The following is a 21,214-nucleotide window of genomic DNA, read 5'->3' on the forward strand; positions in this document are numbered from 1 at the left end:
AAAAGTCAGTTTTGTTACCTGTTCCCTTAAAGGGATTCTCCCTTTTTCAAGTTCTCTCTCAACAGAAGTGAGACAAGACTTAGCATGGTGACTGGACAGCAGGAACCTGACCCTAGGAGTGCCCCTTCACTTTCCCCCCTCCGGAGGTTCTTCTGTTCTCGGACACCTCATATGGTGGTTGGGGAGCACGCTTGGAAGCTCAAACTTAGGAGTGTGGTGCTCCCCTTTGCCACCCAAAAGTTCAAAATTTGCTCTGGGTGCTTATTCTGCTAGTGAGAATATTTGCAAAGAACAGAACACGAGGAAGAAGAAGAATCTGTTCCTTTAACCCCTTCCCTAATTACCCGAGTACAGTATTCTGGTAATTAGCTGAGTACAGTATTCTGGTAATTAGCTACCATGTATTCTTCTGTTAATCAAGAGAGATTTAGTCATACTCTTAAAATATTCCTACTTATTTCTATCTTCCTGATTTAACTTGGTCTGTGATGAATACCCATTTTCTGTAATTAGTATATATTTTTTAAATCATGCTTTATTATAAGGATGTTAGAAAGGTAAAAAGAAGAAAAAATTTAGATTCAAGGAACATTCAAAATTTAGTATATTTTATACCTTTCTAGGATCCAAAGTAATTCTTATAATACGGAACTACTTAAAATAATACATACTAAATATAGAAAATGGGAAATAAATGGGTTTTTATCACAGACTTACACTTGATGTTACTTCTGTGTTCGTCCAGTATAAAGGAACAATATGGAAGGTTACCCCTGAAGTATCTAGTCTTCAGTTGGAACAGCTTGATGGCTCTGGTTGACTAGTATGCAGTCCTGTCCCTCCTTTGGTAATGGAAGATACGAAAGGAATGGCAAAAGGAGTTATGGGCAGGTCCTGTCTACAGGTTGTTTAGGTTTTTGCATCAAGCAAATAATAACCCCTGATTACTACTTCTAGCATTTACAAGTTTCCCAGGAATTGTAGTTTCGCTGACCTGACGCTACCTCTTAACTCCAGCAGAGAGAGAGAGAGAGAGAAAAGAAGTATTCTTGAGTTCTTTAGGAGGCTTTGTAAAGTAATGAAAGACAGAAAGACCATCCAGGAGATGGGGTCCTCTATGCTATGCTGCAGTCACTCCTGAATTCTGCATTAAAAGTTTCTTTCTGGGCTGGTCAAGTCAAATCTCCGTTCCCCACAGACTTTTGCACAAAGTCAGGGTTGTTCAAGGCAAAATATCACACCAGGCATCTTCAGTGTAACTTTTAATTTATGAGATGCTGCAGTCCTCTGCACCTAGAGACAGTGAATAGTTGCCTGTCACTAGATGAAGAAGAGGAGACAAAAATATGAATAGATCAAGTTTAAGATATGGAGAGAGTAACTTTGACTTAGGTACTTCCCAAGAGTCAAGACCAGCCTTGAAGCACATGGAGCTGTATTTGCTATCCTGCTTAATCAATTACCTTTCATTTGATGGTGACCTATAGCTGATAAAAACAAGAGTTCAAAGAACAGCTCTCCCATACCGAGGTAAAAGCTGATTGCTGCCCTAGTTTTCATCTGCTACATTCAATGGGCTGAAGGTGGCAATTACTTTTACTGCACACTATCAGTAGATTGCTCCTTGGAAGGGTGAAGTAACTGGTAAGAACAAGTATGATCAGTAAAATTCAGCATACTTTTCAAGATCACTGACCCCTCAATCTTGGTCTCTTATCTGCATGATGGCCACAGCATTGATATTTGCTGGCATTAAGCTTAGCACTTTGGGAAAGGGATGGAAAATGTGGAAATAACTGTTATTGCTTCCTCATAAAGGAATGAAGAAATGCAAGAAAACAACAAAAATGAAGTTAACACCTGATGTAACACAGATTCCTGCATATCTTTTGTAGAGGAAATGAACTCCTGAATGGCAACTGGTGTTGGGAAGACTGCCATGGTACTGATGTCTACTGGCATCAAGACTGATACTCTAAAACTGAGGGTGCAAGCTCTAATTAGGAAAACCTTGAAGCACACTTTATAAGTCCTCTGTAAGGAAGACTGAAGAGGCCAAAGTTGGTAACAGGCCAGGTACATATTGGGAATCTTCAATCTGTAAAAATGGCATGTTGACATCTAGAGAAGCAGTGCTGGAGGAGGAATGGCAGTGTCTCTTCCATCTATCATACACCTCAAACATTGCAAAACTTCAGGCCCAGAAGAAAACAAAATTTTCCTTCCAATGAACAACAGCAGTAAGAAAGAGTCAATTAGGTTAGTCAGTATGGAAGGCTTATGATGAGCTCATATGTGATGACGTATATTTATCTCGAATTGGGATAACAGTAAACAGTGCAGGCATAGAGTGGGCATGATAGGCAATGGGCCTGGCCCTGGCGAAATGGGGGTGGGGCGATTGTGGCAGGAACCATGCCAACCATGGGTATAGCAAATGTGAACAGTATGGTTGGCAGCAAGCTTGGCAAGTGAAGACCAGGCAAATGAGACAGGCTGGTCAATAGCAAGATCCTGGACCAGCAAGTACTAGCAAAAGTATGGGCAGAGTATTAAAGAGCAGGCAAAGTGAAGACCAAGCCAAGATATCATCCAAAGACTGTTGCTCTTTCAACGAGACCTGAGATGAAGACATCACCATTGCTGACCTGGAGAGGGACGGTTCCAAAGCAGAGGAAACACAGTAGAAGTAGAACTCTCTGACCTACATACCTTGAATTCCCTCCTGTTGCAGCCAGCAAAGCACTGATTAAGTGACAATGACCTGGATCACAGACTTTATCTTTGGCAGCAAAGCTCACATGAGGAAAGCAATCAACACACCTAACTTTGGCAGTTAACTGCAAGATGAAAAAATTTAAAATCAAGTGAGAATGTGTTTGTCTTTTTAAATGCAGCTTCAGTCTTGTTTGGGAAACCTGTTAAGTAGACTGGGGAACAGTGAAAGCACAAAATTCAGCAAAAAATTAAACATATTACACCACTGGCAAAACATAAATAAATAAAGTTTTTGAAGATGCTGCTAGTACACAAAACCTACCAAAGAAGTATTGTAAAAACCTCACATTTGTAATGAAAAATTTATCAGTAAATCTTATTAGCGTAAGTAAAAGCAGAATACAAGTAAAGATAGTATAATTATGCACTAATTAAAAAATTATAATAAAAATGTGAAAATGCATAAAAGAACTTACTTCATAATGAAAACTGCTCACAAATGTCAGGATGTAATCTAAAAAAAATATACAAAATTGTACAAGATCAACAGAAGATAAATGTTCAAACAAACAAACGATCTTCTTCCTCTCTGCTGTATTACACACATCTAAAAGGGTGATGCAGTGATTAGAACAAACTCACTTACAAACAATTCTGCAACAACTTCTTAGCTCGTTAGTATTAATGCTAAAAATAAAAAAAATGGAACTATGCAAAAAATGCCAAGATCATACACTGGAACAAGAAAAGAACTGAAAGAGTTGCATATTCAGAATAGGCAATGAAAACATAATACTGATGACTGAACAGTCCTGATAAATGCAGAATTCACCTTTATCATAATTGGACTAATGTGGGAAAAATATTAAATTAAATTACTTTAAATGGGAAATGAAGTTGAAAAAGTGATTCTCTATGCAGTAAACACCAAGAAAATGTCCTGTTCAATGCAGAATTCACCATCATAATTGCAATAATGGGAAAAAATGTTACATTAAATTACTGTAAAAGGGAAATACTGGAAAATGAATTTGAAAAGTCATTCTCTATGCAGTAAACACCAGGAAAATTTTAACTGAGCTGTTAATAATATTGCCATACCACAAAAAGAGCTCATTAGTTAATATATAACTGACAATCCAGAAAATACATAGTACAATATACTACATACAAGTACTGTAAAACTTGACTATATGGCATACAGAGACCAATAATGTGTCTCATATGGGCATATATATAACCATGTTATGCTGAAACAAAATCCAGTAGTCCATCTGTTGTACAGGAGGTAGACAACTGTAAAGTGTGCCTGAAAGCACTTAGGAACCTCATGGAAAGATACAAGGAGACCATGGTTACTTAGAAACCTCATGGAAAGAGACAAGGAGGCCATGGTTATCTAGAAAAATAATGGTAGTTGCGTACGTACACCCATATCAACAATTGTGATGGGCCATGTGTTTCAGTAGATACAAAAAAGAAAATAATAAGCTGAAAAAGACAGTCTACAAGCAGTGAATATAGTTGGGATATGGAGACCAAATGGCCAATAAAAGCCAGTCTTAGAAAATGGGAGGGTGATTGTTGATCATTTCTTGCTCCCTGCACCAAGCCTAGGAGTATTGGGTATGAGGCTCTTGCAGGGATAATATGGAAGAGCCAACCTCAAATTAAATTCTGCACCTTGCCAAAAAGGCTCAATGAATTATGAACAGCCAAAATTAACTAGAAAAAAAGGCAACCTTGAATATACAGTAGCAAAATCATGGTATCTAAGCCTTCACAAGGGATAGTTGCCTAAATAAATAATTAAGAATTTAAAAAAAAATGCTCAAAGACAATAGGTTTAACAAGGACTGAAAAGGGGTAAAGGAATGATCCTGATTTATACAAAGGCAGCAAAATCCAATAAGCCTAACTGCAAGGAGGCAAGCAGAAAAATTATTCTTGTTCCCTGCCCAGAGCCTAAACAGGAGTATTGGGTTTGAGGCTTCACAAACTCAGTCCAAAAACCAGTAGCTTAAGCCAGCGTGGGGTTTTGCTACTGGAGCAGCACCTCAAGAAAGTTCATAAATATAAACTAGCACACATCTGCAGAGCACATGTACCCATCCGTATTAAAAAAAAATTAATTTACCCCATAAAATTGTTTACACACAGTAACATATAAACTAAAAAGTTCATACTGGAATACATACAGATAGTTCCAATATCTCATACTGGAATATATACAGATAGTTCCAGTATCTCAATGCTGTGGGACCTTCACTACAACCAGATGAAAAGGTTGGTTCTCTTGCCTACAGCTGTTTTAGGAAGTTTTAATTTACTTGGTACAATAACATTATTCTACAGGAGCAAACCTTTCAGACCAGCCCTACAAGGTAAGAATGTCAACACTGTCCGGTTAATCTTTCTATTTTATCATTAAAGTGCTAAGCTTACCAACATTCCATAGGATGCACAGTGCACTGTCACACTACACATGAAGTACCTTCAAGTGTCTCCCAAAGATGTCCAGTGACTGATAGCTGCAGTCATCATTTTCGGGTCCACGGTATGGTACTGTCAAGTGAATGGTTATCTGTATCTATAAGCTTTCTCCATGAAGGCTGACTGATATAATACCAAAGGTCTAGTTTTCAACTTTCCACTTACCTATACTTTTAATAATCCTTTTTTCATCACTAACAGAAGATATTTCTTTCTTCATGAAAATACTGTTGGGCCCTCAACTTGCACAAGGTTTGGTACCAGCGTCCCCAGTATAGGTATAATGTGTCAAATCCCTTGTATAAAATGCTGTACTCAAGTGACAAAAAACAGACTGCATTAACATCAAATATATTATTTGATTAATAAGTGCTACTCATACATTTGTAAAAGACTTACACCTGGTGCTACAACCACATTCTTAAATGCTCCATCATTTGCTAGGACTTGGAATTTTGCAGCTGTGAGATCTCGAGAATTAGTTTCATTCAAATTATCTTCAGTTGACTTCATGGATTTTGATGGAGATCTGTCTTGGGAAAATTTTGCTATTTCAGTGACTACTGGAAGTGGGTCAGGAGAGGAAGATAAGTTAAGGGCAGTGGCATTTGCTGTCACTTTTCTCAGGAAAGTAACTTCTTGTTGGAGAGAAGTGCACTCACTTCGAGCCATTCGTAGTGATTCTAGTAGGTCATTATTCTGTGGAAAAACAAAATTTGAAATTGAGCATCACTGCAGTTATTTTTAAGTGCTGTATATACACAGATGAATAAAAAGACTGTAAATTCATTATGATGTCCTAAAAGTATAGACAAGGCACATAAAACAGTGTGCCGGTTGCTCATTACTTTCGCAGTTATCCTTAATGTGCTTGCTTCCATGCATCACACGAAATAACACAGTACATGCATTTGTTAAATTTAAAACAGTTACAAAATGGGTGTGCACCACTGCAGTCTGACAGTGCAAATCAACAGTTCAGCTGAATTATCTACTCAATATAGATTAAAGATGTGCTAGAGTCAACAAACACTTTTGCAAGATCCTTTCCACACACTAAAGAAGAGAACACAAAATTTTAAATTTGTTTTTTCAAAGCTGGAGTATAGTACTGTAATTATAATTCATAAGCAATATTCATGTTATCAACTTTCTAAGATGTCTTTTGTACTAAAAATATATTTTCAATTCATCTATTTCTACATTACTGTATATTAAAAACATCTTCTCTGGACAGGTGATGCAAGACAGGACAAAGACAAAATTTGGCCTAGGAACAGCAAACTTCGCACCTGTAAAGGAGTGAGTCAATCCTTTGGCCGAGGGTATCAGAATAATTATAAAGGTCATTAAGTCTATACATTGCCACACCAAGAAACAGCTGATATTTCAAGCAATTGTTGCACTGTGAGTTGTGGGTGCTCATCATACGTCTTAGGCGTGTAGCTTGTTTGTCTACATCTACTTGAATTTCTTCAAGGGCTTGCCCAACAACTTGTACAATCACTGGCCACCCCTGACATGCATCACACTCACGCTGGCTTGGCACTGCAACGTCGGTATTACCATTTTCTTTTTTCATCACAGAAGGACCCTTGTTTGCATCTTCTGGAAGGGATACTTTTAAAGTTTCATCACTTTCTTTCTTATCTGAAACCCCATCTATGTCTGGTTTCTTGGGTTCTTCTTTCTTATCTGAAACCTCGTCTGTGTCTGGTTTCTTGGGTTCTTCTTTCTTATCTGAAACCTCATCTGTGTCTGGTTTCTTGGGTTCTTCTTTCTTTCTGAAACCTCAGTCTCTGGTTCTTCTTTTCTTATCAAAACCTCATCTATGTCTGGTTTCTTGGGTGGTTCTTTCTTATCTGAAACCTCATCTATGTCTGGTTTCTTGGGTTCTTCTTTCTTATCTGAAACCTCATCTATGTCTGGTTTCTTGGGTGGTTCTTCCTTATCTGAAACCTCATCTATGTCTGGTTTCTTGGGTTCTTCTTTCTTATCTGAAACCTCGTCTATGTCTTGGTTTCTTGGGTTCTTTTTCTCATTCTCGAAACCCCCATCTATGTCTGGTTTCTTCTTCTTTTCTTATCTTGAAACCTCATCTGAGTCTGGTTTCTTGGGTTCTTCTTTTGGAATGCTTGGCTTGTCTTTCATTTCTTTAGTTTCATCAGAGTCAGGTTTTATCTGTATATCTTTGCTGCTGTCTTCAGAGGGATTCTGCTCTACTTTTGGAGGTAAGTTTTCTTCTGTATGATTTTTGGGGCTTTTCAGGCCACCTTCACTATCTTTAATTGGATCCATTTCCTTACTGCCTAATGACATATTTGCATTATCTTGGTTTTTCTCTTGAGTGTCACCACCTTCTTTCTTTGTTCCTATTCCATCCTTTGCAGGTAAACTTGCTTGGACTGCACCACTGTTTTCATTGTCGTCAATGAGGACTGGTTTTGTTACATGAATTGGATCTTCCATGCCTTGGCTTCCACCCTCAGGAGTTAGGACGCCCATACTTTGACCAATTCTATGAAGACATTCCCTGCAATATTATAAAAATATGGATAAAATTATGATACGTACCTGTTGTTCGGTATTATTTAATTTACTTCCCATCTTCTGTAGTTTTTCAAGAACCTGCTGATGAATAACACCATGGATCTGAGCCTGTTCCTGCAACCTAACTAACTGCTCCTGGGACTGGTCCAGTTGGTCGTGCAACCGTTTTATTTCCTCAACTTGACACATCCGTTCCCTGCTGTTACCCAAGACTTGGTAAGGAAGTTAGTGCTTTTTTCATGGAAAATTTCCCAATCCCTTCCCATTTTATTTAGGATTCAAGACCTCATTATGATTATGTTGAAGAATATAACTGTAGGGGTACGGGAGTTATTTACAAATCTGTGTATATAAAAAAATAGTACAGTAGTATCTTTGCAGAGAATACTGTACCTGAAAAAATATTTATATTTTGTAATGCTTCAACTCACATGATGTTAATTTACTTTATAATAAGGAAAGAGACCTTTCACAAATAAATAAAATGACGAAGATAAAGCGCAGTATTATACAAATAAATAAAATGACAAGATGAAGCACAGTATTAAAGAATATGCAATTACAGTAGAGAGATTTATCCAGTCATATAACTTTAATAATCCACTACTGTACATTATTATTCAAAATAAGCCACAGAAATATATAAAGCCCATTACTTGTGAAAGAAGTGTCCACAAAAATTACCTAAATATGAAAAAAAAGAAAACTTGTGAAAATAACAAGTCCATAAGCCAATAAACACTTTCATAGAGAAACAGCACTTAAAGCTAGAAATACTAAGGCAAAGGTGCAGGGTGTTTCTAAGTACTGTATATACTTGTGTATCATGCGAACTTTGAAGACCTAATTTTGAAGCTGATTTTAAGGGGGTCGCATCATACACGAGATATAAAATTAGCTTATGTAATATTCACATAGTATCGTATTATAAAATACAAACGTAATGAATACAATATGCATCTTTTCCAAGGATCTTTTAAAAAGTTATGCTTTACTTCACTATATCCAATAATATTGTATGTACACTATTCTCATATTACTATTGTATTATAAAATACAAACATAACAATCATGCGCCATTTGCATTGTTTAGGTTTTCGTGAGACAACAATACCGTTCGGGAATTTTTGTTTAGGCATCAATTTCCGTTTAAAGATAACCATGGGGGAAAGTTTTGTCCCATCTGCCATAACATTGAAACTGTAAAATGTGTTTTTTCATGCCCAGTAGCTCTGATCAAAATGCTTTTCTCTCCAATTTTATTTTGGTCGAGTTTGATGGCATATCGAAGTTTAGGGGAGTTTCATCCTTGTTCCAGATGCACGATAATTTATAGGCGTTAGGAGCTTGAACATTGTTTTCTCAGCTTCAGCTACAACTTGCAGCTTAAATCTAGCAGTATACAGTATTTCCCTGCCGAACTTTTCTCCATAGTGAGTAAGGGTATACAGTACTGTAATGTAAAAATATATCAGTCCTATTCTACTTAACGTCATTTGTAACATTAATACAGTAATTACTTACTATCGTACGATGGTTGAAATGCAAGCAAAACAGCTATTGTTATCCGATTCGGTTGTTCATAGCAAAACAGCTGTTTCTCATTCGGTTGTTTATGGACACTTTTACACAACGAGTATAGCGTTGCTATCAATACTACTTTTATCATTCTTTTACTTTTTTAACTTATTTAACTGGAAGATGGGATAAAGAGACAGAGGAAAAGAGGTTAGTCTATTGTAATTTAGTCTCTCAAAAAAGGACCTCACATGATACACATGATACATAAAATAATTTTTTATGGGTGAAAATTTGGGGGTCAAACGATACACGAGATTTCGCATTACATGAGTAGCATATGGTATATGTTACCCAAAGATAACGGTTTTCTCATCAGTAAATTGCCAAATAGATAATTTTACTGTGCATTATGGGAAAGAAAGTCTTCCTTTACTAGAAAATTTGACAACATGGTAACTCATCAGAATGTCAATGATGATGCTTTGTACAACAATTGGCAGGCAGTCTGCGACTTACAGTGGGGGTTCCGTTCCAGCAGCACCTTAAGTCAATTTCTGCTGTAAGTCGGTGCTTAGTAATCAACAGGCGCCATAACTTGATTACAGCACCGTAACTAGATACCTATTCTTGATAAATTATTTGAAAAAGTGTCTTAAGATCGGAATTCCAGAAGTTGGTGCCACCGTAACTCAGGGACGCCCTGTATTACTAATCCTTGGGGTACTTAGACATTAATGAAATCTGATGGAAGCTATGGAAAGGGGTCAGACATATCTGCTTTGGTCTAAATCATAATTTTTTTTGTCCCACTGCATACTGCATTAGATGATTAAAACTAAAATCAAGGAAAGATGAGCACAGCAATCTGTTACTAATTCATTTTGATTTTTTTAGATGTTTTTCTCATAGATGAAAGTGTATTTCCATTGATTATTGTAACCTTTTCTTTCTGACAGCAATTCTGTTAAGTACCCACAGCTTATATTTCTGACAAATGAAAACTTATATGAGTGCATATGAGGAGGATCAACTCACCTGTTTCTTTCATTGTCATCCAAAATTTCTTGTTGCATCTGAGCTATTTGCTGCCGTAGGGCATCCACAGACTTCCGATGCTCAGCAGAAGCATCATGTAGAGCTTTTATTTCTTCCTCTGTTGAAAAACAATTTGCTCTTCTTAGATATCACTCACTTTGGTAGGTTTCATTGGAAAGGAAACTATTTACGAGATTTAAAGTACTTTCGGCATATTTTAAAGTAATCAGTTTTTCACTTGATTTGCTTTTCTGGATATTTTGTCCAACTTACCATGTCTGTCTTGCAAGAGAAGAAAGAAGAGTGCTCATCTGGTGTTCAGCAGCAAGACGCTCACTTTTGACATCATCTGTTGATTGTAGGTCTCTTATTTTTCCAGGACCCTGTGAGAAAATAAGGAGTATTATATTAAAGTAAATTTAAAGGCATGGATTTGTAAGTTAAAAAAAAAACGGAAAGTTCTTGATTGATGATTTTGATGTTAAAATACATTGTTGTTTCGTAATCATATCTGAAGTAATTGCAGTAAACTAGCATTTCTTTGCTTTCTTTTACTAAAATATTATTGTTATGACATTACAGACACTCTTATTCATGGTAGTTGTATATCACGTAACAGTAATGAATTCAGTTGAGTGGAATCATTTCCCCGAGGATTATTTTCACCTTGTCTAGTACTATGAATGAATATATATCAGATGCATAACCATCAAATTCTAATAGATTCTTTGTGAAAAAACACTTTTTCAATTACATTTGGTACCACAGTCATACGGAAAATAACAAGAATAAATAAATTTCCTTACAAGCTCATATTTAAGAGGACTGACCTCAAAAGACAATGGCAATCACAAAAAGGCAATTAAAATGATCTGAAATCACCTCTTTCTCCCTTCCTAAGACAACATAAGAATACAACTGTCCTTCAGTTAACATCCAACCTTTGTCAAAGTACCAATATGACCATCAGCTCATGGTCGGCCTCTCTGACTTTAGAAGCTTTAATTTACTATAAAACTCTTACTCCATTATTTCTCGACCAGTTTCATTAAAAATCAACAAACATTATGCCTAGAAGTGTCTGACTGATTAAATAAATTTATTCTATATCTGAAAGAGGTGGAATTTTGGCAACGTTTTTGTTTCTAGGGGATAATGGCAATACTATAAATATAACATTCTACAAACCAATGATTCCTATATATATTTCTTGTTATTGGTTTGAAATTCTGAAAAAGTCCTAATACCATACTAATTTCTTTCATGTAAAACAAGTAGCATGGGAGTTGTAGGTATCTGAAATTTTCAAATTTTTTTTCCTAAATTGAAAGGTGTGAAACATTAAAGGAGTGCAGAATGAATATCTTTGGCCTAAAAGTATTATAAGGTGTCGTAACCATACTTTAAGAAGTAAAGATTTACAAACATAATTGGCAATTCCCATAAACAAATTAACCAGAGCTGCAACTGCCTTTGGATTAAAAATATTGCACTAAACATGAAAGTGTTTACTGTCATGTTAGCAATATTATAAGCTGTTTGCAGCACCCTTTGGCCTCAGCCTGCATCACTTTTACTATTTACTTTTTATCAGTTAACTATTCTTTCTTTTTACCTTGCTCCTCAATAGACTTTCTTTCACAACTTGAGCTCTAATAGTAAGTGTCAACCTCCAACATAACTACAAATATTTCTACCAAAGAAAAATTTTTATAAAAAACTCTACAGCTACCAATAAGTATTACCTGTGCTATGGAGCTGATAGTGTTGAGTAAACGACTGATGTCTTGCCTAGCTGAAGAAAGTCTATCTTCTAGTTCTCTTGCTCTTGTAGTGGCAGTTGCAGCCTCAGCACCTCGCCTGTTTCAGAAACATCAAAATCATTATGACAAACCTGGTGGCGTGATTTATAATTGAAAGTGCATGGGGGTACAGTGCACGTAAGGCTAATCCTCTTTTGCCCTTAATATAGGCCTCCTTTTTGTGCTATACTTTAATACTAAAGAAAATCTTGTAATAAAGGGTTCCATAAGAATTTTTAATTTTCACCCTCAGAGAACACTGAGTTAAAATCTTCAGGCAACACAGAATAATGACATTCTTCCATTAAATAAGAAGTCCCCTGCTTTCTTATATTAGTATTCTTAAAGCTAATTGCATAACTGGTAGTATTTCCAGAATCCTCTGCAGTTCTTCACAATGTACTCAAAACTAAAATATCCTAGTGCTGTTATGTTAGGACTAATCACTAAAATAATTTTCTAAGTACATATTGTGATACCCAGCTAAATCTCTGTCCATCAAATAGTAAGTAATAGTAAATACTGAACCAAATGATAAATGAAAAGCATAGATTCAAGTTCATTATTTTGGGGAGTGAGTCCCTGCCCTACTGCCTGTTCTACTTGGTACAAAATTGAGAGATTGTCTCTTACGTCATGATGATGTGATCAAGTCTGGCATGAGCATCTTTGGCATGCTGTCTTTGCTCCTCTAACTGAGTCTCTATTCTAGCTTTGGCTGCCTGTGCTGCTTGAAGGTCATCTTTCAAGACAACAATTTGTCGGCCCTTTTCCCGCACTTCGCCCTCTAATTGAGTGATCTGTGTGCTTTGATTACTGATCTCTTCTTCCAAAAGTTTGACTTGTTTTTGATGCTGGGATTTCCATTCTTCTTGCTGCTCTTCCTCCTGGGTAGTCCTTTTCTCGGCTTCCTGAAGAAGGTGCTTAAGTTCTTCTCCCTCTTCCTGTGTTGATCTGAGCAAACCAGAAAGTTCTTCTATGGCAGACTCACTACTCGCACGAACCTTTTTGGAAAAGTTTGGTAGGTAAATGTAACGTGACTTTCTTTATATTTTAAATCTCTGTTAAGACGTCTGTATTATGTAATACAAAATAACATACTAATGTCAGTAGCATTAATCTAAGAGAGGAGTCCCTTAAAGATCACATTATTGCAACTGCAACAGTGAGCATTAAGAATTTCATTGATAACCAACAAGATCTCATACAGTATTTGATTCTTCCTCATTTAAATAGTATTTAACCAGACCGCTGACTTAATTCTTTTGGCTCCAGCTCCCACAGGGCTGGCCCAAAGGAGTTGTCTTTATTATTGATTAAAGTTTATATTTTATTGAACTGCAGTTTTTAGAAATTTTATAAAGGCCTAACTGAAAATGATGGATATTATGACAAAATTTCTTTACCCAGTTTGTTTCCAAGACATGATATTCATTGAAGATTATATTTTTTACATTCACACAAAAAATGTTTAACTGTTTGTGTTACTCAGCAGTCTGTATACATAAGGATTGATCATAAGGGCTGTTCATCACAAACCCATGGGTCAATTAAGAGGGGGCAATATTAAGACAATCAGCATACTGTCCTTGCAAAATGTTTAACAAGTGATAGGTATCACAAGATCACTGTTCAAAGAAAAATAATCAAAGAAAACAAAAATAAAGGCAAAAAGTCACAAAAATTGAGGTTAATTCTGAAATGATGAAAACAATTCTGTCACTTGCTAAAAGTCACTCTTTTCTCATAAGTACAGTAAGTGCAGTTATACGTAAAATACACATTTTCATCTTTTTTACTCCATGATTTTTCATAAGCACTGAAAAAATTAAAGTCAAACATGAGAAACAATATCACAGTACATTTCCTAAACAAATCCTCCTTAATCTTTGCATACAGGAAAAAATAAACCCAAAAGGAATATTCTAACAAGACTATAGAGATATTAAATGTGCTGATTTATATGACAACTCATCTAATTTTAAGATCTGCCCAGCTGGACTCAGTTGTTTTTATTAAAGCATGAATCATTGTAATTACAGATAGTCTCATTTGAACTCATGTTTCAGTCCCCTTTAAAGAAATATTTCTTTCAAAACTACTATTTCTTAAAGTAAATCACAAGCAAGAAAAAGTAAAGTTTTTAATTTTACCTGAGTGGTGAATGCCTGGGTTTCTTCAGCTATGGAAAGTGCTGCTCGTAGCTTATCAAGAGCAATTTGCTCCCTCTCTGTCATGGCATCTAATGCAGACTGCAATCTTTCAACTTCAGCCATTAGAGCCGTCTTCTCTCTGTTGATTGATATGTAAATATTAACAAAAATTAAACATTTAAATAATTCACATTAAATTATTCATATTGATCACTAATTCAGATCATTGAATGTTACAGTATTATTTACAGAAAGATGGTCATTATACGTTCAGAGATTGTATGCATACCTTTGTAATTTATCCAGAGATTCTGGAACCTTTTCTGCCTGACTGTTGGAAGTGCTAAGAGAACTATCAGCAGTTTCGTCCTGCAAAAAATGTTAACAGTTAAACAGTTAAAAGATAAAATTTAAGAGAAAATTACATAATTATGGGCTTTATTCCTGGTAAGAGGACTTGGAAACAACAACCATCTTAGTGAATACACAAAATTATTACAATTTTTTGTTCCTGTGAATGTTTGTTACATGTACTGTACAGTATAGTTTATGGATGGGGAAATGTTACAAATTCTACTACTCAGTTATCAAAATTAATAATTATTTTTTTAAATAGAAAAGTTTTCTCTATTTTGCACAATAATTGTAGCAAATTCTTTACACATTCTAATTAAAGTTTTCAGTCTTTGCAATTATTTTCAAGTTCATAAAACTGAAAAGTGAAGGTAATAAAGGCAATCCTATAGCTACCATGATCCCATTCCTGACAGGAGATTAACAGTAATCTCTATTTCTGTGCCAAACCACTAAAATGTCTCTTCAGGTCATACCTAGTATACTTGCTGCTCTAATGTTAATGTACTCCACATTCAAAAGCTGATCTTATAATACCTGTTATAATCAGTCCTATAGTATTAACAGAGGGAGATAAAGCTTTAAGTTCCTCCATACTACTCTTCATTTGCAAGTATAATTCTGAGCTCCTAGGATGAACTAGACAAATTCCTTTCTGAGGTAAGCAAGATTGAAAACTGTTTGATAAAAATGCACATAGTTAGTTTTAGCAGACCTTTCCTATCTATTATGCAGTTTAATTAAGCATAGCAGATACTTACTTGAGCCAGAGCCTGGGATAAAGCTTGAGCCAATCGACGACTGAGGTCTTGGTTTTCTTGGGCCACTTTCTTAGCACCATCACTAACAGATATAATTTCACGCTGGAATTACAAAGACTTCAGTTACATAAGAAAATTACAAGAAACTTCAACAGATAGCCTACAAGATTTTCCAATTTCTTCACTGCAATAGGCCACTTTATTTAATAATAGTCAAGCGACAATCATCTGAAACACACCTTCAAAAATTCATTCTCTTTCTCCAGCTGTGCTATTAGTTCCTCCTGATGGCGTAACAGTTCCATGAGGCACCACACTCCTTCAGGGGAACCTTTGTATTTCCTTCTTGAAGTGTCTTCAGAAACTTTATCCAGTTCATCAGCACTGCTCTTTGGCCCACCACCATCTCTCGGCCAATCTTTAAAAAAATAGATTTCGATAACAAACGAAGTAAAGACAAAAATCAAAATAATCAAAGTTTACCTGCTAAACATTTTGCCACCTGGGTTAAGAACTATATCGACAAAATTAAGTTGTGGCAAAGATTCCTTGCCCCTTAGGTAAGAACCTCCTGTGACTAGAAATTAAGCAAGTAAGGTTTGTTGTTAACCTCACAAGGAAAGCCAACAGCATGTTTAAAAGTTTATCTACAAGTTATTCCTTCAAATAATGCATAAGTTCAGGATGCAAAATATACAAACCCTTAATAAAATCGCATACAATACATCACTTCTGTTAACAAACCTTCAGTATTTTTCTCTAGAATACATAAATACAGGTATAGCATTCAAATGTTTATCAATAAGTAAAGAACGACCTGAGGAGCAAAATAAATTTATGGCAAATTACTACCACCAACATACCTTTACGAAAACTACTGTAGACATGACTAGAGCTATATCCGCTATATTTTTCCTCTACGTGGGAAGACTGATGAGAAGGCACGGGTTCCACAAGGCCATCATAGAGGAGCTTTTTAAGTCGCTGAACAGCTTGTTGGTATCTAAAGCTGTCTTGAACTTCCATTGCTCTTGTCCTTTGTAGATTAGTTCCCCTCTAATTGCAAAATGTGGCGTTTATATGAGAAATTATAGGTTTAACTCTTAATGAAATGGCTTAATGAAATCTGAAATAAATAAAACACACACATTATATATAATGATGCATTTGTTTTATTCCTCCTTCCTTTAATTTATTGTTCACATGGTTTGAATTATCTTTCTATCTTAATGATAAGCTAAGAAAAAGTTACACCCATAACATCAAGCGTTTATTTTCAAATATCTGGCACTTTCACGGTTACCTAATACATTAAAAATTCAGTTACCTAATACATTATAAATTCATATATATATATATATGTGTGTGTGTGTGTGTGTGTAATATATATATTAGACCAATAAGGTTAAAAAGATATCATGGTATCTAACTGAAAGCTGCTGTCTACAGCAGACTATACCACACCCCTTTTGCATAATCGGAGGTCGAGATGGGACTCTTCCACGGAGATGAAACTACAGCGTCTGTACTTTGGAAAGGTCATCGAAATGTCCGATTCCTCGAAAGAGTATTGCTTAACTGAACACAAGCGTTAGGATAAGAGCACCTCTTGAAAGCTTCATTAGAAACTTGTTTTATGATTATATATAAAAAATATTCGCAGACCAATCTACCTGGTATGAAAGTAGAAATGAGATGGCGTAACCCACGTCTAGGGTAAGCATCGCATTTAAGCTCAGCATCATTCGACATTATTACATCACTGTGGTTTGTCTCCGTCATTGACATTATGGGGCCCTGCGCCTACTGACATACTGCACTGCTTCAGTTCTTATTATTCACAATTCATGTTGTGTTCTTCGACACACGTCTGTACAACGTGTTCAGCATCTATAATCTCATGTCAAAACATCCAATTCCCTATCGTAAGGTGGTGTTAGACTCCCTCCATGGAAGGGAAAGCTTATTTTGAAGGTTTTCAACTGAAAACATGCACAAAACCCGCAAAGCAATCGAGAAAATCATTGTGGTTATTAAAGAAACAACTATATATTTGTTTGGAACAGTTAATTGCCTTTTTCATTAAACTCAAATAACGCGACATTGATGATGTCAAGGCAGAACGATTTTCCGGTAATTACAGAACTGCACATCCGACGAATCTAACGTTAATATTATCATCTTCGAGGCTATGGGAAGCCCTCTCTGATCAATACATACTTGCGTGATAACATTCGATGATAAGGGCACAACCCCATTATTAAATATTGCAAGAATTAGGTGGTGTTATCTTTGCACAGCGAATCAAAGTAAACAATACGTACGAGAATCGGACAAGTTACAATTATATCTTTAAAAAATAGGCCTACTTCGTACGTATTTCCCTACGTCATCTTTATATCTCTTCGATGCCGTATTGATTATGTGGAGATTCCAATTTTGTTACCAGGCTCAAGATCTACAAGAGAGAGAGAGAGAGAGAGAGAGAGAGAGAGAGAATCCATAAAACTATTATTAGAAAGAATAGCACTCTGCCAAGTGCATTCTGAGTCATTCTCCGTCAATAGCGGTGAATTATTTATCCAATTTCGATTGGCATGTCTCCGACTAGCCACTTACAGTCTGGCTTTTAAAGGTCCTTTGTGTCTAACCCTTTCACCGAACTCTCTCTCTCTCTCTCTCTCTCTCTCTCTCTCTCTCTCTCTCTCTCTCTCTCTCTCTCTCTCTCTCTCAGATCGTGTCCCTGGCATCAGAAATGTAAAAGCCCTATAATAATATATATGCCTATACATGAATATGTTTTCACTCGAAAACTCAAATGAAACATGGTAGAATAATTTATTGTTCGCTAAGCCTTTAACTTTCAAACAGACCGAAACTGATTTAATTTTCAATTAAAATATTCAACCTATTTCTCAACAACTGCTTATCAATGTTTATCATTCAAACCATGAGTTTGTTGTTTCAGCAATTTCTTTTCTGTTTAACTGTACGTTCGTTCACTACTTTCTCGCTTACCTCATTTCTCAGACAAGCATTTTATTCTATGGTTGCTTGTTTACCAAGCTGATCATTGTTTGGGCTTATTCATTTTTATGATAATCAGATTACTGTATTTTAAAAACTAATTAAAACTAAAAGCATGAGGATAGTGTCATCACACACACACAAACACACTTGTGTGTGTGCGCGCGCTCGCGCACATAATCACCGGAACACGTGATCCAAATTAGCAGATACCAAAGCGTATAAAACCCCAACGTTGCGACGAAATTTATTCCCCTGTATTTCATTTTTTCACAAGGATATCTAATATACGAATAAATGTATGTATATATATATATATATATATATATATATATATATATATATATATATATATATATATATATATATCATATACAAAATAATGACCGCATACACCAATATATAAAATAAAATAGTGAACATAAGCTAACGTTTTGGTTTTTGGATTGCAGAATTAATGTAAAACCATCAAAGTTTGCACGTTCAAAAAGTATAATTATGGTTACCGTTTCGTGGATATTTAAATTAGGGGAATATATTTGTAAACAAATGGCTGTTAAAATGAACAGTATAGTCAAGTTACAAAGTTGTTTCATTTCAAAATAATGAAACTGTGTATACATTCAATGACTATATTAAATAAAATGCATTAAACAATAAGCTAACATTTTGGTTTAATCATTGCAAGAATTACATTTTTAAAAAGATTAAAGCATGCCTTGTTTTAAAATTAAATTACAGGTTATTAAAAGCTGAATTTAAATTAGGCGAAACTTTCCCGGGGATTATTTGTAAACATGGACATTAATGGCTGTTCAAAAAGGAATGAGGTTTGAACCAGTCAATGTTGTGATTTGAATGATTGTTTCATTTATTTATCGCAAAAACAGCGATCCTTGAAACTAACTGTATACAAAATTCATGACTATATTATCTGGTATGCATTAATTACCAATAATGACTAACATTATGCGCCCATCTTAATCATCCGCAAGAGAGATACATTTTTAATGCAGAGATCAGCAGCATACCTAGTTTTTAAAATTAAACGATACAGAACATTAAAAGCTGAACTGTTAATAGGCGATTGACTTTCCCCCGTACTGTATTCTTACACAAGTAAAGGCTAATATGTCAACATAGTCACAAGAATGTCCTGTATTCTTAGCAAGTTAAATTTTTAATAAACTGTCAGGTTTACTTTCTCGATAGAAAAATTAAACCCTTACTCGATCACCTTAATCCCTGACAGTTCACTCATGAACACTTGTAAAAGGAACGAGGACACAAGAAGGCCTTTCAGTTAAAAACTCTTGGTTTACCTTCTCTCTCGATAGTAAAATTAAGCCATTACTTTGATCACCTTTACCCCAGTCAGTTTTATTCTCACGACATAAACACTTGTAAAAGGAACTGATTCACACCCGGAGACCTTTCACTTTAAAACATTTCACTCGTTTAGCAACACGTGATAAACCCGACATACCACTGGGATATATTCGTGAATGTTACAGAGAGCAAACGCTGGTCCGTAAAACACTCAGTAACAGAAAAGACACTTGATTCCAGAAATGAAAAGGGGAAAGCAACACAACCATATGCGTGGAGTCGCGCAGGTGAAACCAACTACTCTACTAAGACCCTCCGCCTCACCTGTTCGCCACCCGGCCGAGGAGACGACTACCGTCGACCATGAGGGAAGGGAAGTGGAATGTAAGTTTCATCGATTAACGTTATCGCTCGCCAAGGCAACCAGTTCTCCCTTGGATAAAAAACATTCGCACGAGCCCCTTCTAGAGAGAAGGATAAAAGTAAAAGAAGAAGTAACAGAAGTGACGGGACATGGAGAGCGTGCGACTGAAAAAAAAAAAAAAAAGACGCTGCAGAAGTCTTTTCAGATACCGAGAGGAAATCACGACAATCTTCAACTGGGGGGATATCGTCATTTAAAAGTCTTTAATGGAAACTTGAGGCGCCTTTTTAACCGATATTGAACCAAAGTTTGTAAACTGATTACCATTTTATGCAGCAGGATATTTCCATCACGAGTACGATGCTACGAATGTTATACAGAGTTCAAAGAGTAGAAATGTAGGCCTACCATTTTTAGTATAACATGAACGTTCAATACATACATGATGGTTATATCCCTAAGAAGTTTTTTTTATAAACAGTAATGTTCATTCATATTGAATTTTTCTTCTAACAGTTACTCTTGTTCTGTAAGCCGTGAAGGCAACATTGACAGTAAGTGGCCTACTGTGCTGTTCGGAATTTTAAACCAAATTTGTAGGATGAGATTTAATCATTCTGGCTTAATTGCCTGCTTAAATTATTTAATAATAATAATCACGAACACGGTTATTCCGAATGTCAAATTTACCAACGATGTTTTAAAGGCTGTCCTAAACAAATTTTTTATTCCTAGCACATTTATGATGAAACTAAAAAAAAAAGAATATTTCGGCAGCTATCAATACCTGTCGGGTTATTTTTAAGAAAAGCTAAAGAGGGAGATAATGAAAACATAAGTGTGAATATTCTTAATCGTTTGTCAAGTACAATAATTAACATTTTTTTTTTTTTTTGTAGAAGCTTCTGGAACAAGCAACCTAACGCCAGCATCTAGTCTAGGCCCATGGGGACATGAAAGCTAGACTTTATCAGTGTGAGAAGAAACTCAATGACCGTGTATAACTCGATAGGTATCTGTTAATACATAAAGCTTAATTTGCCTTCATCCACTGTATTCACCATAATCATCATCAAACTCAGTGATCTGGTTTACGGCATGTCCTAC

General features: G+C 35.7%; 1 protein-coding gene across 1 annotated transcript; it reads right to left on the minus strand.

The window, feature by feature from the left end:
• Positions 1 to 5,752: 5,752 nt before the first annotated feature.
• Positions 5,753 to 20,093, minus strand: LOC136827015 (serologically defined colon cancer antigen 8 homolog). The gene is given in 14 exon segments (XM_067084740.1): positions 5,753 to 5,910; positions 6,504 to 6,958; positions 7,306 to 7,744; positions 10,318 to 10,435; positions 10,591 to 10,606; positions 10,608 to 10,700; positions 12,063 to 12,177; positions 12,753 to 13,123; positions 14,273 to 14,411; positions 14,562 to 14,641; positions 15,388 to 15,489; positions 15,627 to 15,805; positions 16,251 to 16,443; positions 20,068 to 20,093. Coding segments are annotated over 13 exon segments (2,286 nt in total). The 5' UTR covers positions 16,414 to 16,443; positions 20,068 to 20,093; the 3' UTR covers positions 5,753 to 5,894.
• Positions 20,094 to 21,214: the final 1,121 nt, after the last annotated feature.

Source organism: Macrobrachium rosenbergii, chromosome 1 (genome assembly GCF_040412425.1).
Source record: "Macrobrachium rosenbergii isolate ZJJX-2024 chromosome 1, ASM4041242v1, whole genome shotgun sequence".
Classification (NCBI taxonomy): Eukaryota; Metazoa; Arthropoda; class Malacostraca; order Decapoda; family Palaemonidae; genus Macrobrachium; species Macrobrachium rosenbergii.